This window comes from Salvia splendens, chromosome 18 (genome assembly GCF_004379255.2).
Source record: "Salvia splendens isolate huo1 chromosome 18, SspV2, whole genome shotgun sequence".
NCBI classification, from domain to species: domain Eukaryota; kingdom Viridiplantae; phylum Streptophyta; class Magnoliopsida; order Lamiales; family Lamiaceae; genus Salvia; species Salvia splendens.
In genome coordinates, this window is record NC_056049.1 from 19,159,113 (window position 1) to 19,177,887 (window position 18,775).

Here is an 18,775-nt window from a genome sequence, read left to right on the forward strand (position 1 = left end):
ACTCAAATTCAAGTAACTCTTCAAACCTATATATTAACTATATTAACTCCATTGGAATCTTATTGAGTCAGACCCGATTAGGACTCAAATTCAAGTAACTCTTCAAACCTATATATTAACTTCATGTGTGTTTGTATCGAGTTTGTGTGTTATATCGAAAATTTCTAGCCCTACCAATGACGATACGACACAATTCGAATTGATACGACACAATAATGACCCAAGTTCGATATTACATGATTAAAATTTAATATTATACCGTTCGTATTACACAACTAAAACTTTATCACGGCCTAAATTTAAACATTAATATTAAAACATACTATCTCCATCTTTTAAAATTTATTTTTTTCTAAAACGATATATATTTTAATGCACGACTTATAAAATATTAAAAATATTAATTTATAATTAGACATAAATCGTACAAAAACATCATTCATATCTTCTACAACTAAAGTAAATAATTGAAGCACCAAATATGTCATTTCATAACATCAGAAAAGGCTGAGGATTTAGGAATTATTTAACCTTTATATTTTCAGTAATTAAAGTAACTAACAATCATTATCTCAACAAAATGCTCTTGATCCAAGATGATCAAAACACCACGTGGCAGCACGCGATTCCTCGGAACTTGATCGTCTGCAGCTATATTATATATGTATATATAAACATCCCGGACTCACACATTTGCTCTTGCTCCATCCCAAAATTATTATTAATACAAACACGCACATTTTTCTACAGCCAATCCAAGAGAAAAAAAAACGCAAGGGCATATAGGAGGAGACGAAGAAACCGGCGGCGACGACGGTTGCGAGAATGGAAGTCGGCCTGAATCTGAAGGCGACCGAGCTCTGCCTCGGCCTGCCCGGCGCCACCGTGAAGAGCACGGGGAAAAGAGGCTTTTCCGAGACGATCGATCTCAAATTGAAACTTCAATCAAACGAATCTGATGCTCTGGATCTGAAGGAAAACATGCAGAATTCTTCCAAAGAGAAAGCTATGCTCCCTCCCAAGGATCACATCAACATCAAGCCTCCCTCCAAGTGAGATTTCCGAGATCGCGCCGTGTCTAACTGAATTTTTGGAGCATTTGATTTGATTTAATTGAATTCTAGGGCTCAGGTGGTGGGATGGCCGCCGGTGAGGGCGTTTCGGAAGAACATAATGAGCCACCAGAAGAGTGAGGAGTCGGAGAAGGCGGCATGCAGCGGCGGCGCCGCCTTCGTGAAGGTGTCGATGGACGGCGCGCCGTACCTCCGTAAGGTGGATTTGAAGATGTATAAAAGCTACCAAGAGCTCTCTGATGCCTTAGCCAAAATGTTCAGTTCCTTCGCTTTGGGTAAGGGTAACAAACCGCACCTTCAAATAAATCAACAAAAACTAACTATACTTTTTATTATTATTATTATTATTTTTAATTATTTGATTTTGGTAGGGAATTATGGGACCGAAGGAATGATCATAGACTTCATGAATGAGAGGAAATTGATGGATCTATTAAACAGTTCAGAATATGTGCCTAGTTATGAAGATAAGGATGGTGATTGGATGCTTGTTGGTGATGTTCCATGGGAGTAAGTTTTTTAATTTATGATATGTTATACATCTATATTTTCAACAATCTTTATTGATGATATAATTTTTTTAGGATGTTTGTTGATTCATGCAAGCGTCTCCGAATTATGAAAGGATCCGAGGCTATAGGATTAGGTACGTTACACTCGTCATATTTCTATTTTAAATTTCTAGTTTCGTCACTGAATATTGTTATTATTATTATTATCAATATTTAGCACCAAGAGCCATGGAGAAATGCAAGAACAGATGCTGATGGAATATTGTGTAATAGTAAATTAAACTACTTGGTTTGATGGATCGGCAAGTTCCAATTATGTATCCTTATTTTTCGTTTCTTGTAATTTTATTAGTTTTTCGATGAATTATTGTCTGTCTTATAATATTGTAGTAGAATATAGATATGAAATTTTATGGACAAATTTATGTATTAGACAAGAAGCAAACGCACTATCTGTTGTCTGGTTTGTTATAATTAAATTTTATGGCTCATTTTGGATTGTTTAAATTGTTACTAAATTATTGTCTTGGCTGTCACAGACTCACAGTTGTGTTTGTCTTTTATTTAATTTAAACATACAAAATCGTCTACGTGACTTGTTAATTACTCGATATTCTATATTGTTTTTTTGAGCATTATTATTTGATGATAATTGTAGCCACTAGACTGGTTAGGTTGCTGAAGGAAACATGGCCATGTGAATGTTCATGGGACTATTCCTGGCATTCTATATTTTATTCGGTAGCATGCATTAATTATTCTTGTTCCTCCTAGTTTTTTAATATATTTAGAATGATTGTTAGTTTATATATTTATGAATGTTAGTCAATTAGGGTTGTCTTTGATGAGCGGGAATTTAATCATGCATTAGGGTGGTCGGGAGAAAATGTATGTGTTTTGTTGCATATACAATAAATTGTTTTGTGTATTAAATTATGAAAAAAAATTGACCTAATATTTAACCTTCAATATTTGCGCAAAAATGCCATAATATATCGAAACATAACAATCTGACAACACATTCACACATTTTGTGACATAATATTTTATTTCAAAAAACTGATATATTCTACAATACGAGTATGGGGGCAATGTCTATTTAATAGTAATATTTACTTGAATTTTAGATAGTAGTTTGGCACCCAACTTAAGGAGTTAAGGGATTTGTTACTTGCCATTTGAATGTATATAAATCTCTAAAGCGAAGAAACACTGAAATAGCTAGTACTCAACATTAAATCATTAATATACAGTTTTAATTTTATTTATACTTATTCTAAAAAAAATACTTCACTGCCTCTCAATATGTATCACACTCTGATCCAACACGAATTTAAAAAAAGTAAAAGAAAATGAGTTGAAAAGGTTAGTGTCATGATGTCACGACCCAATTCTCGTTAAGGATAACAAGAATGGGTGGTTCGCGACTAATGAGGGATTAAAGAAGCGGGGATAGAAAAGGGGTAGAATCTGAAGAACTTGCCTGAAGGCCAACTGATTGATATCACCAAATAAGTGTCAAGTATTCACTTACAAACTCTCAAGAAATAAAGTCATTCAACAAGTCAACTGAATCAGAGTTCGATGATGAGACTTTACTATTCTCAATTGACAAAACACAGCGGAATAGGTCCCTACTGAACGACTTCGTGTATGAAGACACGAATCGCCTAGGAATCCACACGATTATTTAGTAGTATCAACTCCGATCAATTTTCCCCTCTCTGGGCGTTCAACCTGCACATTTAGAAATACATGCAGGGCTGAGTACATGAGTACTCAGTGGACACGCGTCGAAAACAAAACATACATATATAAGTTGTCACCCATCAACAGTATCACACGGGGTTTTTCTTAAAAAGGCCCGAGCATACTAAATTCTTTTGTGATCTTAAAAGTCCGACTGATCAGTCTAAGTTCTTGGTATTCCCTCCCTGTCTGAGTATCTAATGTGCCGTTGAAGGTGGCCACCTTCAACGAACACCCTCGCCGGCCAACCTCTCTCTAGGATGGCTCACAGCGCTCGTGCACGTCATTCCGAATAGGATTTGCGGTCCTATTGGGAACCGAATTCGTTACTAAACTTTTGGCATCGCCAAACTCTCGGCATATAGCCCTCACAGACAGGTCTCAAAAACAAATATTTTATGGCGTGACAACAACTTTAAAAGAGATGATCACATCTTCATTTTTGAGAAAAGATATTTCATAACTTCAAAACATTTGCCTTATATCCACACTATAGTGCTAGATATTAAAAGAAAAGCCCACCTGTTATGCTTATCTCCAATTAACAATTCCTCGTTCGGCCTCTCTTGCCCCTTGAACAAATTCCTTTAGAAATAAATAGCGTAGACGCTAATCAATACTTGAATTATTTCTCCTGAGAAAAGAATGCATGCATCCCATAGGATAACACCTACATCTTAATCTCGGCTTTTAGGATTTCTCTTTAAATCCTAACTCGGCTTTACTGCTCTGCAGTACTTAATCATTCTCTTTACTTCTTTTGGAGAAATTCTATTTTCTCTTAATAAATATGGATTTCTTAAAATCCCTCCTTAATTTCGTTCTTCTTCGGATTTTTCTTAAGGCCGCCCATGGCGTCGCGGGGCGACGCCGGTCGGCCCTCGCTTCTCCGTCTTAAAATTTTCCATCTTCGGGAACTCAATAATTTATTCGGGAATTAATTAAGCTTCAAGCTCAATTTCTTAAATTAATTCCACTCCACAATTAGTTCCCCAAGTCCACTAGTTTAATTAAGTAGCCATTCAAATAAAATCTCTTGGCACATAATTTAATTGAGGACAACCCATTCTTCCTAATTTATTTTCGGCCCATTCTTCTCTCAAAAGGCCCATTTTCGAAATTAATTAAAGTGGCCCAAGCCACTTTCCTTCCCTTTTCCTTTCTTCAGTACGTGATTATCTCTCTCTCCCATTCTAATTCTTTTAATTTCTCTCTTCTTCCACAATGCACAGCATACTCCTCTCCCTCACGCCCCTTTTCCTTTTTCTCGAGCTCTCCGGCGAATTCACGCCCGGAATGGCTCCGATCTTCCTCAAATCGAGCTTTTTCTCTCCCTCCTTTAATACGTCCTCCTCAATTTTACACATTTTAATTCTCCAACAAAAAGAAATCCCCAGATTGCACAGTACCACAGCGTCCCCTACCCCCTTCATCGGCGAATTTGCGCCTCCTCCATGTCGCTGCTCCGGAGTCGGCCTCTGTCTCTTCTCCCCGAATTCTATTCCTCAAAATTTAAATCTTAGGGATTCCCCCAAATTTTCCCTAAACAGAGAAATTACCGCAGCGGCATTTTCTTCCGTCACCTCGCCATTGCCGACCGGCCCCTCACTGCCGGTTCTCTTCCCTTACGGCGAGGTTACCGATTTGGGGGAGGCGTCGCCTCTTCTGCCTCGTTCTGGCGAAGCGCCGCCCCGACGGGCGCCGGGTTCCGTTGATTCCCCCCCGTGCTCTCCGTTGCCCCGTCGACCAAGCTAAGTCCCACTCCCCTTCCCCTTTTATTTATTGTTATTTGATTGAGAGTTCCATTTGCTCTTTGGTTTAAAGCTGTGACTTTTGGTGGGGGAATTGTTTCCTGGAGCTGATCCTTGGCTACTATTGTTATGATTTTACATATGCCTACTGTTCCATTCTCATACTAGTTGTGGGGATCTTATGAGGAGTTCTATGTTCTTGTGCTATCCGATCATTCTATATGATGCAAGGAGGGTGTTGTCGAGGGTTTACCTTGCTTGGTGATCCCTCTCGGTTCTCGACTGCCCTTCCTACTGCCGCTGCTCCGCACCGCTGCTCCTTACTCCGCTGCACTCTCCTGCCTTGAGAAACTGGCAGAATATGAGTGTGGAGTGGGGAAGGAGATGGTGGTATTTATAGGCAAAAGCCTTGGCTTCTTGTGGCAGGGATTTGGGGCATTGAACTCCTAATTTTGGCTACAATCTCCAGCCACCTTTTGAGTTACATGTTTAAGGGAATCCTACCCCTTTGGTGAAATCCTTGGGGCTGCCCTTTGACCAATTTTTTTTGCAGCCTACACGGCTGACCTATGTTGTGACGCCCCGGGTTTTAATCCTCCTAATTTGATTAATCCAAATTTATTAGCTCGATTAATTCTCGTTTAGAGGGCGTAGAATTTTTCGTTGTAATTCCCGACGTCGGAATAAATTAAATACTTTGGGGAGAGAAACAAGTTGCAAGAGTATTGGTGCAAAATAGGAAAGTAAATGGTATACTTTTGTTGAAAGAACAATTTGTGGGATACAAATTCATGAAATTTTAAAGACATTAGTAGTACATACTATACAAGTGATGGAGACTGTACACATCTACATTACATCATCCATTCTTCCACCTCTAGTAATAGAATTCTAGAGAGTGTCCTAAAATGGTATAGAAACCAAAGTGGTGCAAGGAAAGATTCTCTTCCATTTCCCCATCTACTTCCTTCTTGATTTGTGCTCCATGTAGCTCCAAGAAGAGGCAGCCCCTGTACCTAAAAAATTTCACAAAAAAGGGGGTTAGGAATTGGAACACAGATAAAGGGGAGAAAGGCAAGCTTCATTAAGAGATAGAGCACAGTAAGGAGCTACATAGGTCAGCCGTGTAGGCTGCAAAAATGGTCAAAAGGGCAGCCCCAAGGATTTCACCAAATGGGTAGGATTCCCTTAAACATATAACTCAAAAGGAGAAGGAGCTTAGAGCTAAAATGGGAGCTCCAATGCCCAAGGTTCTGCCACAAGAGGCCAAGGCTCTTTGCCTATAAATACCACCGCCTCCCTCCCCACTCCACACTCTTGTTTTTCTGCCAAAATTCCCGCAAGGCAGGGAAGCACAACGGAGTAAGGAGCGGCGGTGCGGAGCAACGGCAATAGAAGGGCAGCCAAGGAACCGAAAGAGTTCAGCGAGGTAATTCCCTCAAAACCATCACACTCCTTGCATCATATAGAACGATCGATAGCACAAGAACCTAGAATTGCTCAATAAGATTCATCACAGTTTAGAGGCAATCACAGTAGGGAGAACCCCCCCCCCCCCCCCCCCTCAACATTGAACGACTTGAGATAAACAACAAGTTATTGCCAACTTCCCCTCAAAGCACAATAATCATAGGAACAAGGATTGATATAACAAAAACAATAGCAAGCTACTGTCCAAACTCAACCTTGGAATAAATCACGCAATGGTGAAAGGGGAAAGGGGGATGTGACTTAGCTTTAGAATGAAGGGCTGTCCGACGGAGAGCTCGATGGAAGGAGCTGATGCGAGAGCCGAGCGTCGGACGGCGATTTCGTCGGATAGGAGGAGAGCGAGAGAGGCGATGCCTCCTCCGCGTCGGTAACTCCGTCGGAGGCCGCGGGAGCCTCGTCGGCGGGAAGAAGAACCGGCGCAGCAGGGATTCGACGGAGGAGCAGCCGACGAGGCGGCGAACTGCTGGGGTCGACGCCGAGCGACGCCGCAAGCGGCAGCCTCGCGCGTTGGACTACCAAGCTCGACGGAAGAGAGAGAGAAAACGACGGAGAAGGGAGCAACCGCCGATGGGACTCCGGATTTTCCGTCAGAGGAGGCGCGATTTCTCCGATGAAGGGAGTAGGGGTGAGACCGTGTGGTTCCCAATTTGGGGAAAGAAACCCTCTTCTGGAATTGGACTTTTGAGAAATGTGGGGAAGAAAGGGGGAGGGGGGTATTGACCGAAGAGGGATGGGGTATTGGATCCTTATTGGACCAAGTATGTTGGGCCTTGGTGTGTTAAATAAAATTAAATGGGCACAATAAATTTAGTAATGAAGTGGGCCGGCTAGCTTACAAATATGCCTCAATTTGAATTGTTGAAAGTGGGCCACTTTAATTACATTGAGGATTTGGGCCACCAAATTAATTCAAGAGAATTGGGCCAGAAATTAATTAGTTGGGCCACTTTAATTGTTTCAGTTGGGCCATTTCCTTAATAAAGTGAAGTGGGCCCAGAAGTAAATAAAAGAAAAGGAGAAGGGGAATGGATTAATTTGTTTGGGCCGGAAATTTAATTGGTGGACTTGGAAAAAGTGTATATTTTGGAGTGGAATTAATTTAAGAAATTGAGCTTGTAGCTAAATTAATTTCCGAGTAAATTATTGAGTTCCCGAGGATGGAAAATTTTAAGGCGGAGAAGCGAGGGCTGACCGGCGTCGCCCCGCGACGCCATGGGCGGCCTTAAGAGGTCTTAAGAAGCCTTAAGAAAAATCCAAAGAAAAAGGAGTTTAAGGAGGGATTTTAAGAATCCATATTATTTGAGAAAATAGAATTTCTCCAAAGGAAGTAAAGAAAATAATTAAGTGCTGCAGAGCAGTAAAGCCAAGTTAGGATTTAAAGAGAAATCCTATAAGCCGAGACTAAGAGATAGATGTTATCCTATAGGATGCATGCATTCTTTTTCAGAGAAATAGTTCAAGTGCTAATTAGCGTGTTAAGCTATTTTCAAGGGAGAAAAATATTCAGGGGCAAGTGAGGCCCAACGAGGAACTTAAGTGAAGATAAGCACAAGAGATGGGCTTTCTTTTAATATCCAGCACTATAGTGTGGATATAAAGAAAATGTTTTGAAGTATGAAATATCTTTTCTGAAAAATGAGAATGTGATCATCTCTTTTAAAGTTGTTGTCATGCCAGAAAATATTTGTTTTTGAGACCTGTCTGATAGGGCTATATGCCGAGACTTTTGGCGATGCCAAAAGGTTAGTAACGAATTCGGTTCCCAATAGGACCGCAAATCCTATTCGGAATTATGTGCACAAGAGCTGTAAGCCATCCTAGAGAGAGGTTGGCCGGCGAGGGTGCTCGTTGAAGGTGGCCACCTTCACGACACACTAGTTTCTCAGACATGGCAGAATACAAAAGAACTTAGACTGCAGTCGGACTTTTAAGATCACAAAAGAATTTAGTATGCTCGGGCCTTTTAAGAAAAACCCCCGGGTGATACTGTGGATGGATGACAACTTATATTGTATGTTTTGTTTTCGGCATGTGTCCACTAAGTACTCCTGTACTCAGCCCTGCATGTATTTATAAACGTGCAGGTTGAATGTCAGGATGGAGTAAAGATTGATCGGAGTCGATGCTATTAAATAAGCTTGTGGATATCTCGACGATTCGTGTCTTCATACACGAAGTCGTTCAGTTGGGACCTATTCCGCTGTGTTTTGTTGAATGAGAATAGTATTGTCTCATCATTGAACTCTGATTCAGTTGACATATCAAACACTCTATTTTGAGATTGTACCAAATACTCGACTGTTATTTTGGTAATATCACATTTGTCCTTCGACAAGTTCTTCAGATTTTACCCCTTTTCTATCCTCGCTTCTTTAATCCCCCATTAGTCGCGAATCACCCATCCTTGTTATCCTTAATGAGAATTGGGTCGTGACATATGTAGCTCCTTACTATACTTTATCTCCTAATGAAGCTTGCCCTTTCTCCTCTTTATTCGTGTTTCAACTTCTAACCCCCTCTTTGGTGTAACTCTTGTAGGTACAAGGCTATCCAAGGTTGGGAATCTTGTGGGAATGATGGTGGAACCAAGACCGAGGAAGATGGAGAAGGAAGAAAAAAGATTTGTTGATCACCATTTGTCTTATCTTCTCATCCATTCTAGTTTAGGGTAGATAGGAAGATGCACTTCCATTTTCATGTAAAACTTGAAGTTAGAGCTCAAGAATGGTGTAGTATTTTTCTTCATTTAGCAATTGGATGTAAAGTAAGTTGTATGTACTCACTTTTTTCTCAATAAAAGTATCCAAATTACTTTTGTGCTTGAAACTCTTCTTTGTACTCAATTTCTTTCAATAAGCTTGATTTGTTTCAACGCCGGAAAATACAATGGAAATTCTACGCCCTCTACACGAGAAAAAAAATCGAGCTAATAAATCCGAATTAATCAAGATAACGAGGATTAAAGCCCGAGGCGTCACACATGACCATATTTTTATATTTCCTTGCCCCACTAAATCTGAAACATTTATTTTTCGACATGAGATTCATGTAGTGTTGTTTTGTGAGATAAGTGTAGAAAGAATAAAGTAGAGATGTGTTGTTTCTATTTATAGACATACGCCATTTTTAGTGAGACAATATAAAAAAGGAAAACTTTTCATATTTAATAGGACAAATAAAATATATTAGTACTACCTCCGTCCCACAATAAAAGTCACATTTTTTCATTTCAGTCCGTCTCACAATAAGAGTCACATTTCACTTTTATCATAAATAGTAAGTAGGCTACATTCCATTAACTTATTACACTCACATTTATTTATAAAACTAATGTACAGGAGTATGAGTGAGACTTATAATCCACTAACTTATTCAATTCACTTTTTTTAACATTCCTAAAATACGTACTCATACTAAATATGACTTCTATTTTAGGACGAAGTTAGTATTATAATAAAATATGAGTAAATGAGTTAGTAGAATACGAGATTCACTATCAAAATTTGTAAAAATAATGTGACAATTAATAAGGGAAAGACTTAAAAAAACGTGGATATGGAGTATTCATTTTTACTTGTCTCCATGTAGTACTCCCCATTGAAAAACATATATGCAGACGTTAGTTCATCAAGTGGTGTGACATCTTTAGCATAATTAAAAATTTTGATAGTATTAGTAGTAGATTATTTATAGTATGACAAAATTGATAATACATACAAGTAAGTAATTGAAGAATAAGAGAGCCAAACAAATTCAAATTTAATCAATTCATGAAAAATCATCAAATAAAATGTGGGGATTACCTTGGATCATTTTCATCAATCATCCTAGCACGTAGCATCTGAAATAGTATGTTAACCATCATTATATCTCTAAATATAGTGATGCTTTAACTGCATCCAATACTAGTGTGGAAGTAATTTATTTGTAAGAATTAAGAATAATGCTCTAATTATTAACAAAAGGCATTCAATTGTCTAGGCCTCAATTGGGTATCATTTTGTTGCACAATCTCTCATATGGACCAACTTTTGAAGTGAATTAAGCTTCCAGTAGTTTGTACAATTAAGATGGCCCAAGCTTTTAATTGGACACAATTATCATTAGACGAGCCCAATTTAAGTCCCCAATGTGTGGTGTTTTATTTTCTTCCTCTTATTTCATTTTTTTTCTTTTTTTTTTTCTCAATACGGGGTGAAGAGCAGAAGAGTGAGTCTGTCTCAAACAAAGCTAAGGCGAACACGAAGCAACTCGATTCAAACAACAGAAAGCAGAATCACATATAGAGTGAAGGAAACATATGACGAGACATGAGTGGACACAGAAAAAATATTAGACATACAAAATTTTACCATACCGGAGTACAAAAAATCACACAAAAAATATATTTTGTAATATTTTTTAAAACTATTAGTACAACTCATTAACCTAACTTAAAACTATATTTATGTAAGACATTTTTTGACATTTTTTTTTCTTTTACTATCTGTACTATTGATTTTAAAATTTTCTCCTTTTTTTCTCAAGCCAATTCTTTGGTATTTTTCATTCAGTTTCTTTCTATAATTTCAGCTCTCTCACAATTAGTTTTCATTTGTGTAAATAGAGGCTAAAGATGAATTTCGATAATATTGATAAAATTGACAATAAAAAAAAATGAAAAAAAAACGCTGAGAAAAGACAATAATTTGTAAACAATACAAAAGTATTCCAAATGAAATTTCATCAATATCAACGACTATCTGTTAATAATATTTTTTGCTTTAAATACTGCTAAAGTTAAACCCTGATTATCCAAAAACGTATTATAGTTCACTCTTTGAGATATAGTCTTAAAAACGATTAAAAAAATAAGATATACATAAGATTTATGAATTGTGTAACGGATTATGCGAATATAAGATAAGATTTGCTGATTTCATTTGAATATGGGAAGTTAAAAAATGAGTGTGATTAGTAATGCCCTAATTCACGATTAAGGGAGTAGTTGACCTAATTAGAGTTTTTAATTAGTATTAGTCTTTTTTTTCTCCCCTCTTTCCTTCCCCAAACACACACACACACACACACACACCAGTAGTGAACAGTAGTCTCAAATTCATGAACGCCGATTAAAATCACAGGATTGTGTGAAATTCCGGCGAAAATTGCGGCTGGTATTGTGATGTGAATTAGAAAATGACGGGTCGAGACGGAGGGTACGTTGTGCCGGCGGATCCTCTGAATGCGGTGGGCGGGTTGAAGAAGAAGGGCAGCGGGTCACGCAGCTGGATCCTGCTTGATTCCTCCGGCCAGGAAGTCGTTCTCGACGTCGACAAGTACGCGATCATGCATCGCGTCCAAATACACGCTCGTGATCTTCGCATTCTCGACCCCCTCTTGTCTTACCCCTCCACCATCCTCGGCCGCGAGCGAGCCATTGTTCTCAATTTGGAAGTATGATTCTACGCTTTTCGTAATTTCTTTTTTTAATTGATTTTGTTTGGGGGTTTTCTGTGATTGTTGATTGGAGTTTTTATTTTTTATTCCTATTAATCGATTGATTTTTCTCAACTCTGACAATTAGGAGTACTTGTTGAATTTCAGTAATTTTCATTCGGATTTGTTTTTTCTCAGTGAGCTTATAAATTTTGTTTCTATTGGTGCAGCATATCAAGGCTATAATCACGTCTGAAGAGGTGAGGTTTTGTTTCTTCTTTTTCCTACTCTTGTTTCAAATCCTTTACTCCTGTATTTTACTTTGTCGAATTGTTATTGTTTATTAGTTTGAACCAAATCAATTAACTATAACCAGTATAGTACTAGATGAGAAGTAGGATCAGAGTTTTAGGATTTCATACGCTATTTATCTCAAGTGTGTGTTGCTTGAGCAGGATTACAGTTGAATTAGTTTAAACTTAGTTTTTATATCTTCGGATCAAGCATAGCTGCAGAAGAAATTACCTTATATTGGGTTGGAACCAGGTGATTTTGCTTTAGTATCATGAATCATGATAATCAACTAAAATAGTGAAATGCCTCTTGGGAGTGTTATGATGTTTCAGTTATATCTGACACAATTTGAAAATAATTATTCTAGGTTTTGCTTCGTGATCCAATGGATGATAATGTTGTTCCAATAGTAGAAGACCTTCGAAGGCGATTAAAACCACTAACTGATAATCGAGAAATTAGTGGTGATGGCAAGGAGTTACTAGCACAGCATGATGAGACTGGTGAAGAAGATGGTATATACTAAATTATTGTTTTGCATAAGTGGGAAGTGTAGTTTTCCTTCATTAATGTAGCACTGGGTCTGCATGCAGTTTCTCTTCTCTCTGCATATTCCTTTTGGCCTTTTTCTTTACATCTCTCTGCACATTCTTTTTTTGCCTTTTGTCTTTACAATGAAATATTGTGTAAATCCTGATAGGCTCACTGGAAATTACAGATTCTCCATTTGAGTTTCGGGCCCTTGAGGTGGCATTGGAAGCTATTTGTAGTTTCCTTTCTGCCCGCACAATTGAATTGGAGAGTGCAGTTTACCCAGCTTTGGATATGCTTACGTCAAAGGTAATTTATATTTGTGTTTCATAAATTGAGAAGATGTGCAATCTAACCGCACACATTAGAGTAGGCTTCTATAATTGTGATGTGGCAAAATTCTTTTTTCTTCCATGTAGATATATTGGAACTGTGACTGGTCTTTCTTGCACAACCTGCTTATTTAATTGATTTTACTTAATCTCGCTTAGTTTTAGTTTATTTAGTAATTGACACACATATCCTTTATGGACGATGACTTCCCCATTTCTTTATGGACGATGACTTCCCCATTTCTTTATGGATTACTTTCAACTGCATTTTCTGTTTCCAATTTGTTTCCAGATTAGTAGCCGTAATCTAGACCGAGTACGGAAGTTGAAGAGTCAAATGACTCGGTTGACTGCTCGTGTGCAAAAGGTAGAACCTCCCTTACCTTTTTGTTTAGCATGAAGGAACTTCATTTTTTCCTTGTATTCTTTAGTTGATTGCACTGCCTTGAACAATGACATATAATCCTCTTCTACTTTAATGCACTTTTTTGTCTCAGAAAGAAATGTTTGCAAATCTAAATCAAGAGAAGTTCATTGAAAATATCACTTTCTGTTGGTTATGCCTAGCCTTTTTTTATGCGTTGTTTATATTTTTCTTAAACTTTTCTTTTAATGTTGATATTTTATTTATTACTCCTCATAGACTTATCCTTTATCATTCCAAAGGTGCGAGATGAATTGGAACAACTTTTGGATGATGACGATGATATGGCTGACCTTTACTTATCGAGGAAGATGGCTGGAGCATCACCTGTGAGTGGCTCGGGTGCAGCTAGTTGGTTCCTTGCATCCCCGACAATAGGCTCCAAGATATCCAAGGCCAGTAGGGCAAGTATAGCAACCATGCGTGGGGATGAAAATGACGTTGAGGAACTTGAAATGCTTCTTGAGGTAATTTGGCATACCGCACTCCCCTCGGGCCTCATAAGAAAATGATGGACGACTTACTATCTGTTTTACAGGCCTACTTCATGCAAATTGATGGCACGTTGAACAAATTGACCACGGTATGTTAACCATTTAACCATTACACTTGTTCTTTGAAAAACATCATCTTTTAAAATTTTGTATTATAATGGTTTTCCAGGTAGCATTACATGGATTAGTTTCTGATAACTTTCCTGCCTTTTATTCAGCTGCGTGAATACATTGATAACACCGAAGATTATATCAATATCCAGGTAAAAAAGTGACAAATGTGGTGCTTGATATGCCTTTTTTTTCTTCTAAGAATATCTACTAATCTAAATCTTGATTATGCACCTCTTGGCAGCTTGATAATCATCGAAACCAGCTCATTCAGGTCCGTCTTAGCAGATTCAATCTAATCATTCATTCTTGACTCCTTGCCACAATGCTCATAATTTTCATTTCTTATGCCAGTTGGAACTATTTCTGAGCACTGGAACCGTGTCCTTATCCATTTACTCATTGGTAGCTGGAATTTTCGGTATGAACATTCCATACACATGGAACGATGATCATGGATACATGTTTAAATGGGTGAGTAGTGAGGATCAGATTGTTTATCATTAGATGGATGCGATTGTTGCTGTTCACTACACTCAGACTATATCTGCCTGATGCTCACAGGTGGTCATCTGCACGGGGATTTTTTGTGCGGTTCTTTTTGTTCTTATAATGTCTTACGCGCGCTACAAAGGGCTAGTCGGATCTTGAGTCGAATCGTCCAAATTTGGAGCAGCCAAGGTTTTCATTTCTGGGTCTATTTAGATTACATTTTTCCGTCTCCTCAAATCTTGATGAGGGAGAGAGAACGCAATTTATTAAGTTCGTAATTTTAGATTACATATTAGTTTCTTTTTCAACAGTCAAACACTGCTGCTATTCGAACACCGCAAGATTTCCCTCAAAATAAACTACTCCCTCCGTTCCACATAGTGGAGTCGTTTCTTTTCAGCATGCGATTTAAGAAAATTTGTGATAAGTGAGTAAAGTAAAGGAAGAATAAAATAAGAAATGAAAAAGACAGAGTCATAAAGAGAGAATAGAGTAAGAGAGTAAAATATGTGAGAAGAACTATGTTGATTTTTATTAAAAAGGAAAATGACTTCACCACTATGAAGTATATCAAAATGGCAAAATGACTGCACCACTATAGAACGGAGGAAGTATGTTTCTTTTTATTTTGTCTCAGTTATAGAAAATGTAAATGAATATTCTTGAATATTATCTGCATTATTTTTTGGCTAGTCAGAACAAGGCATTTGTTTTTGGAAGTAAAAAAGTGTTAAAAATTACTACCTTCGTCCCACTCAAGATGTCTACATCTTAAGTGACATGAGATTTTAGAAGTTGTTAAGTGGAGTAAGTAAATAGAAAAAAGTAATTGAATATTTTAATGTGGAAAGAGAGATATTTATTTTCAAATATAGAGAGTGAACTTTGGCCTCTCCAGATTTGGACGGAAGGACTCTTGAGTGAGACAAAAATGTTATCTTTAGTAGGACGGAAGGAGTAATTAATTGCTCAAATAAGTTAATTTGCATTATAATGGTTTAATAGTAATGCATTGATTCTATAACCTTTTGATTTGTGTATATAGTATTTGTATTAAGTATTACGAATTATCTCTAGTGAATTACATATTGATGCATCGCTTTCTACTTTCCTCTTTTGCTAAATCGCCTTCGATTTTGGGGCAACTTGATTTCAGGATCAAATCATAAAAAATCTAGTGATTTTAGCAGCAATTAATCCTTTATGATTGTATAATACTGCATAAATAATTGAAGTATTATCCAAAATGCGGTAAGTTTGATGGATTAAAAGTTAAATATGTACTGTACTATAAAAATTGGAGACCAAAATAGAGATATGGAATGAAATTAAACATAAGAAAAGAATCATGTTTTGTTGATTTTTTCCATTGGCGCAGAGAAAGCAGATAGACAATTTCTGAAGACTATATCTAGGCATGCACAAACCGGCCCGCCCACCGGTTAACCGCCGGTTCGGGCCCGCCGGTTCATGAACCAGAACCGGGCCCGGAACCGGCGGTTTGAACCGGCAGGCGGGTTGAAGGGTCGGAAGGGCCGGTTCAGGTTCGGCAATATATTGAACCGTGAACCGGCGGTTCGGCGGTTCGAACCGCCGGTTCAAAGGGTCGAACAGTGTTTCGTAGGTTAGGGGTTCGTAGGGTTCGCGTAGGGGTTTAGGATAGCCGTTGGAACCGGCGGTTTGCGGGGTAAACCGTCGGGTTGAGGGGTAAACCGGCGGTTCGGGAGCCGGTTTCCGACGGTTCCGGCAACTTTTCAGAGGCTAGGTCGTAGGGTCAGTGTTTAGGCCTGCAAAATCGGTCATAAACCGCCGGTTTTCGGTCAGAAACCGGCGGTTTTCTGACGCAAACCGTGGACGGCCCGCCGGTTTAGGGTTGAACCGCCGGTTTCGGCGGTAAACCGGCGGTTCACGGCAGATTTCAAAATTTCAAATTTTTTTTTCCATCCAATTTTACTCCTATAAATACCCCACTTCTCCTTCATTATTCCTTGCCCCATTCCTTGAACTTTCGGAATTTCATTCACAATCTCCATTTCTCTATTCTCTCCTCATTCTCTCTAATTGCGCAAGTTTAATTCTACACTTTCTACTCACTACTATATTTGTTGTGCTCATAATTTACCACTTCTTTTATACTTCATACATATTTCATTCCAAGTCCATATTACTTTTCATTTATCAATATATTCAATATGTCTTCTTCTCGTGGTGGATCGGGACGTGGTGATCGGGGCAAGGGAATAGCCCAAGATCAAAGCACTACGCGTCCCTCAAAATCTCGACGACGATGTTATGGAAGAGGTTTCCCGATTGGCAGCCGAACGCATGCAAGTAAGTAATGAAAAATTTGTTTTCCAATTCACATGCACAAAATTTCATTAAATTTTTTTTGTGTTCATACTTTTAACTTCTACGTACATAATATTTGTAGATGGAAGAAGATCATAGGACCGCCATGCTACTTGCTGAAATGCAACAAGGTGGGGGTAGGGGAGGTCGTTCCCAACAAGATGAGGAGTTCGACGTTACTATATCGTCGGACTCGGACAACAACGAGGATAGATCGCATTCTCGTATTCCTTCTAGCACCGACGGAAATGAGGAGATGCCTCCCCCTGCACCCACTAACACGGCAAAAGCTTTGAAATCGGACATTTTTATCAAACACTACAAGAAGGTCCCGGTGGTGATTCCAAGTCCTCACGATCCGAACTCTCAAGAAGAGACTTCGGACTTTCATGTTTACTGCAATTATTGCGATAAAGTGTACAAATGGTCCGCCGGTGGTGGATATGGCACCCTCCGTCGCCATTTAGTGGCAAAGCATCCGGTAGAATGCGGCACTGCCTCTACCCAAAGCCAACTAAACTTCCAACCCGCCGGCTCGGGTTCGTCAGGTGCGCCTCTATTTAAATATGATAAAAAGAATTTTGATGATACAATGACTAGATGGGAGGCTATGAAGCATATGCCCTTTAATGTTTTTGATGACAAAAGTTTTGAGGTTACTATGCAAAGTGGGTTGAATGTAGCAATCAAAAGAATAGGTAGAATGATCGTGCAACGATCTACCGTTCGGCAGTGCTTGGAGAAAAAGGTAGAATTGTCACGTTATTTAGTTAACATGGGCCACAGGGTGAACATTTGCTCAGATGTTTAGACGGATTGTTTTAACCGTCATTCATACATGGGTATTACGGTTCACTTTGTGGACAACAGTTGGACTTTGAACAAGCGTTTAATTGGTTTTAGAGAATTTGAAAGTCCACACACTGCACCCGAAATTGCTTCTTTGATTATACAAGTGTTGAATGAGTTTCAGTTATGCAACAAGATATTTTCTATTGGTTTTGATAATGCAACTGCCAACACCGCAAGTATTGCCGATTTGATTGCGGCTTGTACACCGGTAATTGGAGGTAAGTATTTTCATCAAAGATGCATTTGCCATATTTTAAATTTATGTGTACAGGATGCACTTGAATTATGGCAAAAGCATGTTTCTCCTATTAGAAATGCAGTTAGATTAATCCATCAAAAGCCACCTATTGGCAAAGCATGGAAGAAATATTGCCATCAAAAGAATGTCAGGTACACGAATTTTACTATGGATGTGTCTCATAGATGGAATTCGACATATGATTGTCTGAATTCTACTTTGACACATAAAGATGCTTTATGTGATTTTTATAGAACTAACCCCTAACGTGATTTATATCTTTCGCATAGTTGTTGGGATAACAGTTTGGCTTTATTTAAATTGTTCAAATATTTCAAAAATGCTACTGTTGAATTGTCGGGTGTTTATTATTGCACTGCTGTTCGTGTTTTGGAGCATTGCATGTACATATCCCTTGGTTTTAAAACTGCAATGAAAAATGCTTCCTCTTCTCCCAAGTTAATGTGCGTTTTGTATTATATGATTGAAAAATGGCTCAAGTATTTCAGTGAGATTCCTAACGTGTTTTTTATTGCAAAGGTATTGGATCCAAAATGGAAATTAGCAGGTACCACTAGAATTTTAGATTTTTATTATAACAATTTGAGTTCAATTGATCTTGGTCCCCTTCAAGCAATCCAATCGGATACCAGCGACGAATTTG

General features: G+C 38.4%; 2 protein-coding genes and 1 long non-coding RNA gene across 4 annotated transcripts; all 3 read left to right on the forward strand.

Moving 5' to 3' along the window:
• The first annotated feature begins 681 nt into the window (after positions 1 to 681).
• Positions 682 to 2,103, forward strand: LOC121777871 (auxin-responsive protein IAA14-like). The gene is made up of 5 exons (XM_042175211.1): positions 682 to 1,052; positions 1,125 to 1,348; positions 1,445 to 1,583; positions 1,658 to 1,719; positions 1,803 to 2,103. The coding sequence occupies exons 1-5, from the start codon at positions 826 to 828 to the stop codon at positions 1,838 to 1,840; spliced, it is 690 nt and encodes a 229-aa protein (XP_042031145.1). The 5' UTR covers positions 682 to 825; the 3' UTR covers positions 1,841 to 2,103.
• Positions 2,104 to 3,827: 1,724 nt separating this feature from the next.
• LOC121777133 lies at positions 3,828 to 9,402 on the forward strand. Its single transcript, XR_006045377.1, has 2 exons — positions 3,828 to 6,514; positions 9,115 to 9,402. It is a non-coding gene; the product is annotated as an uncharacterized LOC121777133 (long non-coding RNA).
• A 2,183-nt stretch (positions 9,403 to 11,585) lies between these two features.
• On the forward strand, positions 11,586 to 14,960 carry LOC121777204 (magnesium transporter MRS2-I-like). Of its 2 annotated transcripts, XM_042174382.1 has the most exons (11): positions 11,587 to 12,012; positions 12,225 to 12,254; positions 12,656 to 12,803; positions 13,007 to 13,128; positions 13,444 to 13,518; positions 13,818 to 14,042; positions 14,114 to 14,158; positions 14,288 to 14,332; positions 14,425 to 14,454; positions 14,535 to 14,654; positions 14,745 to 14,960. In XM_042174382.1, exons 1-11 carry the CDS (start codon positions 11,755 to 11,757, stop codon positions 14,829 to 14,831), a joined length of 1,185 nt encoding a protein of 394 aa, XP_042030316.1. In that variant the 5' UTR covers positions 11,587 to 11,754; the 3' UTR covers positions 14,832 to 14,960. The 2 variants fall into 2 exon arrangements, 1 of the variants encoding a protein (XP_042030316.1); XR_006045406.1 differs by lacking the exon at positions 14,745 to 14,960 and having other exon boundaries at positions 11,586 to 12,012; positions 14,239 to 14,332; positions 14,535 to 14,608.
• The last annotated feature ends 3,815 nt before the right edge of the window (positions 14,961 to 18,775 follow it).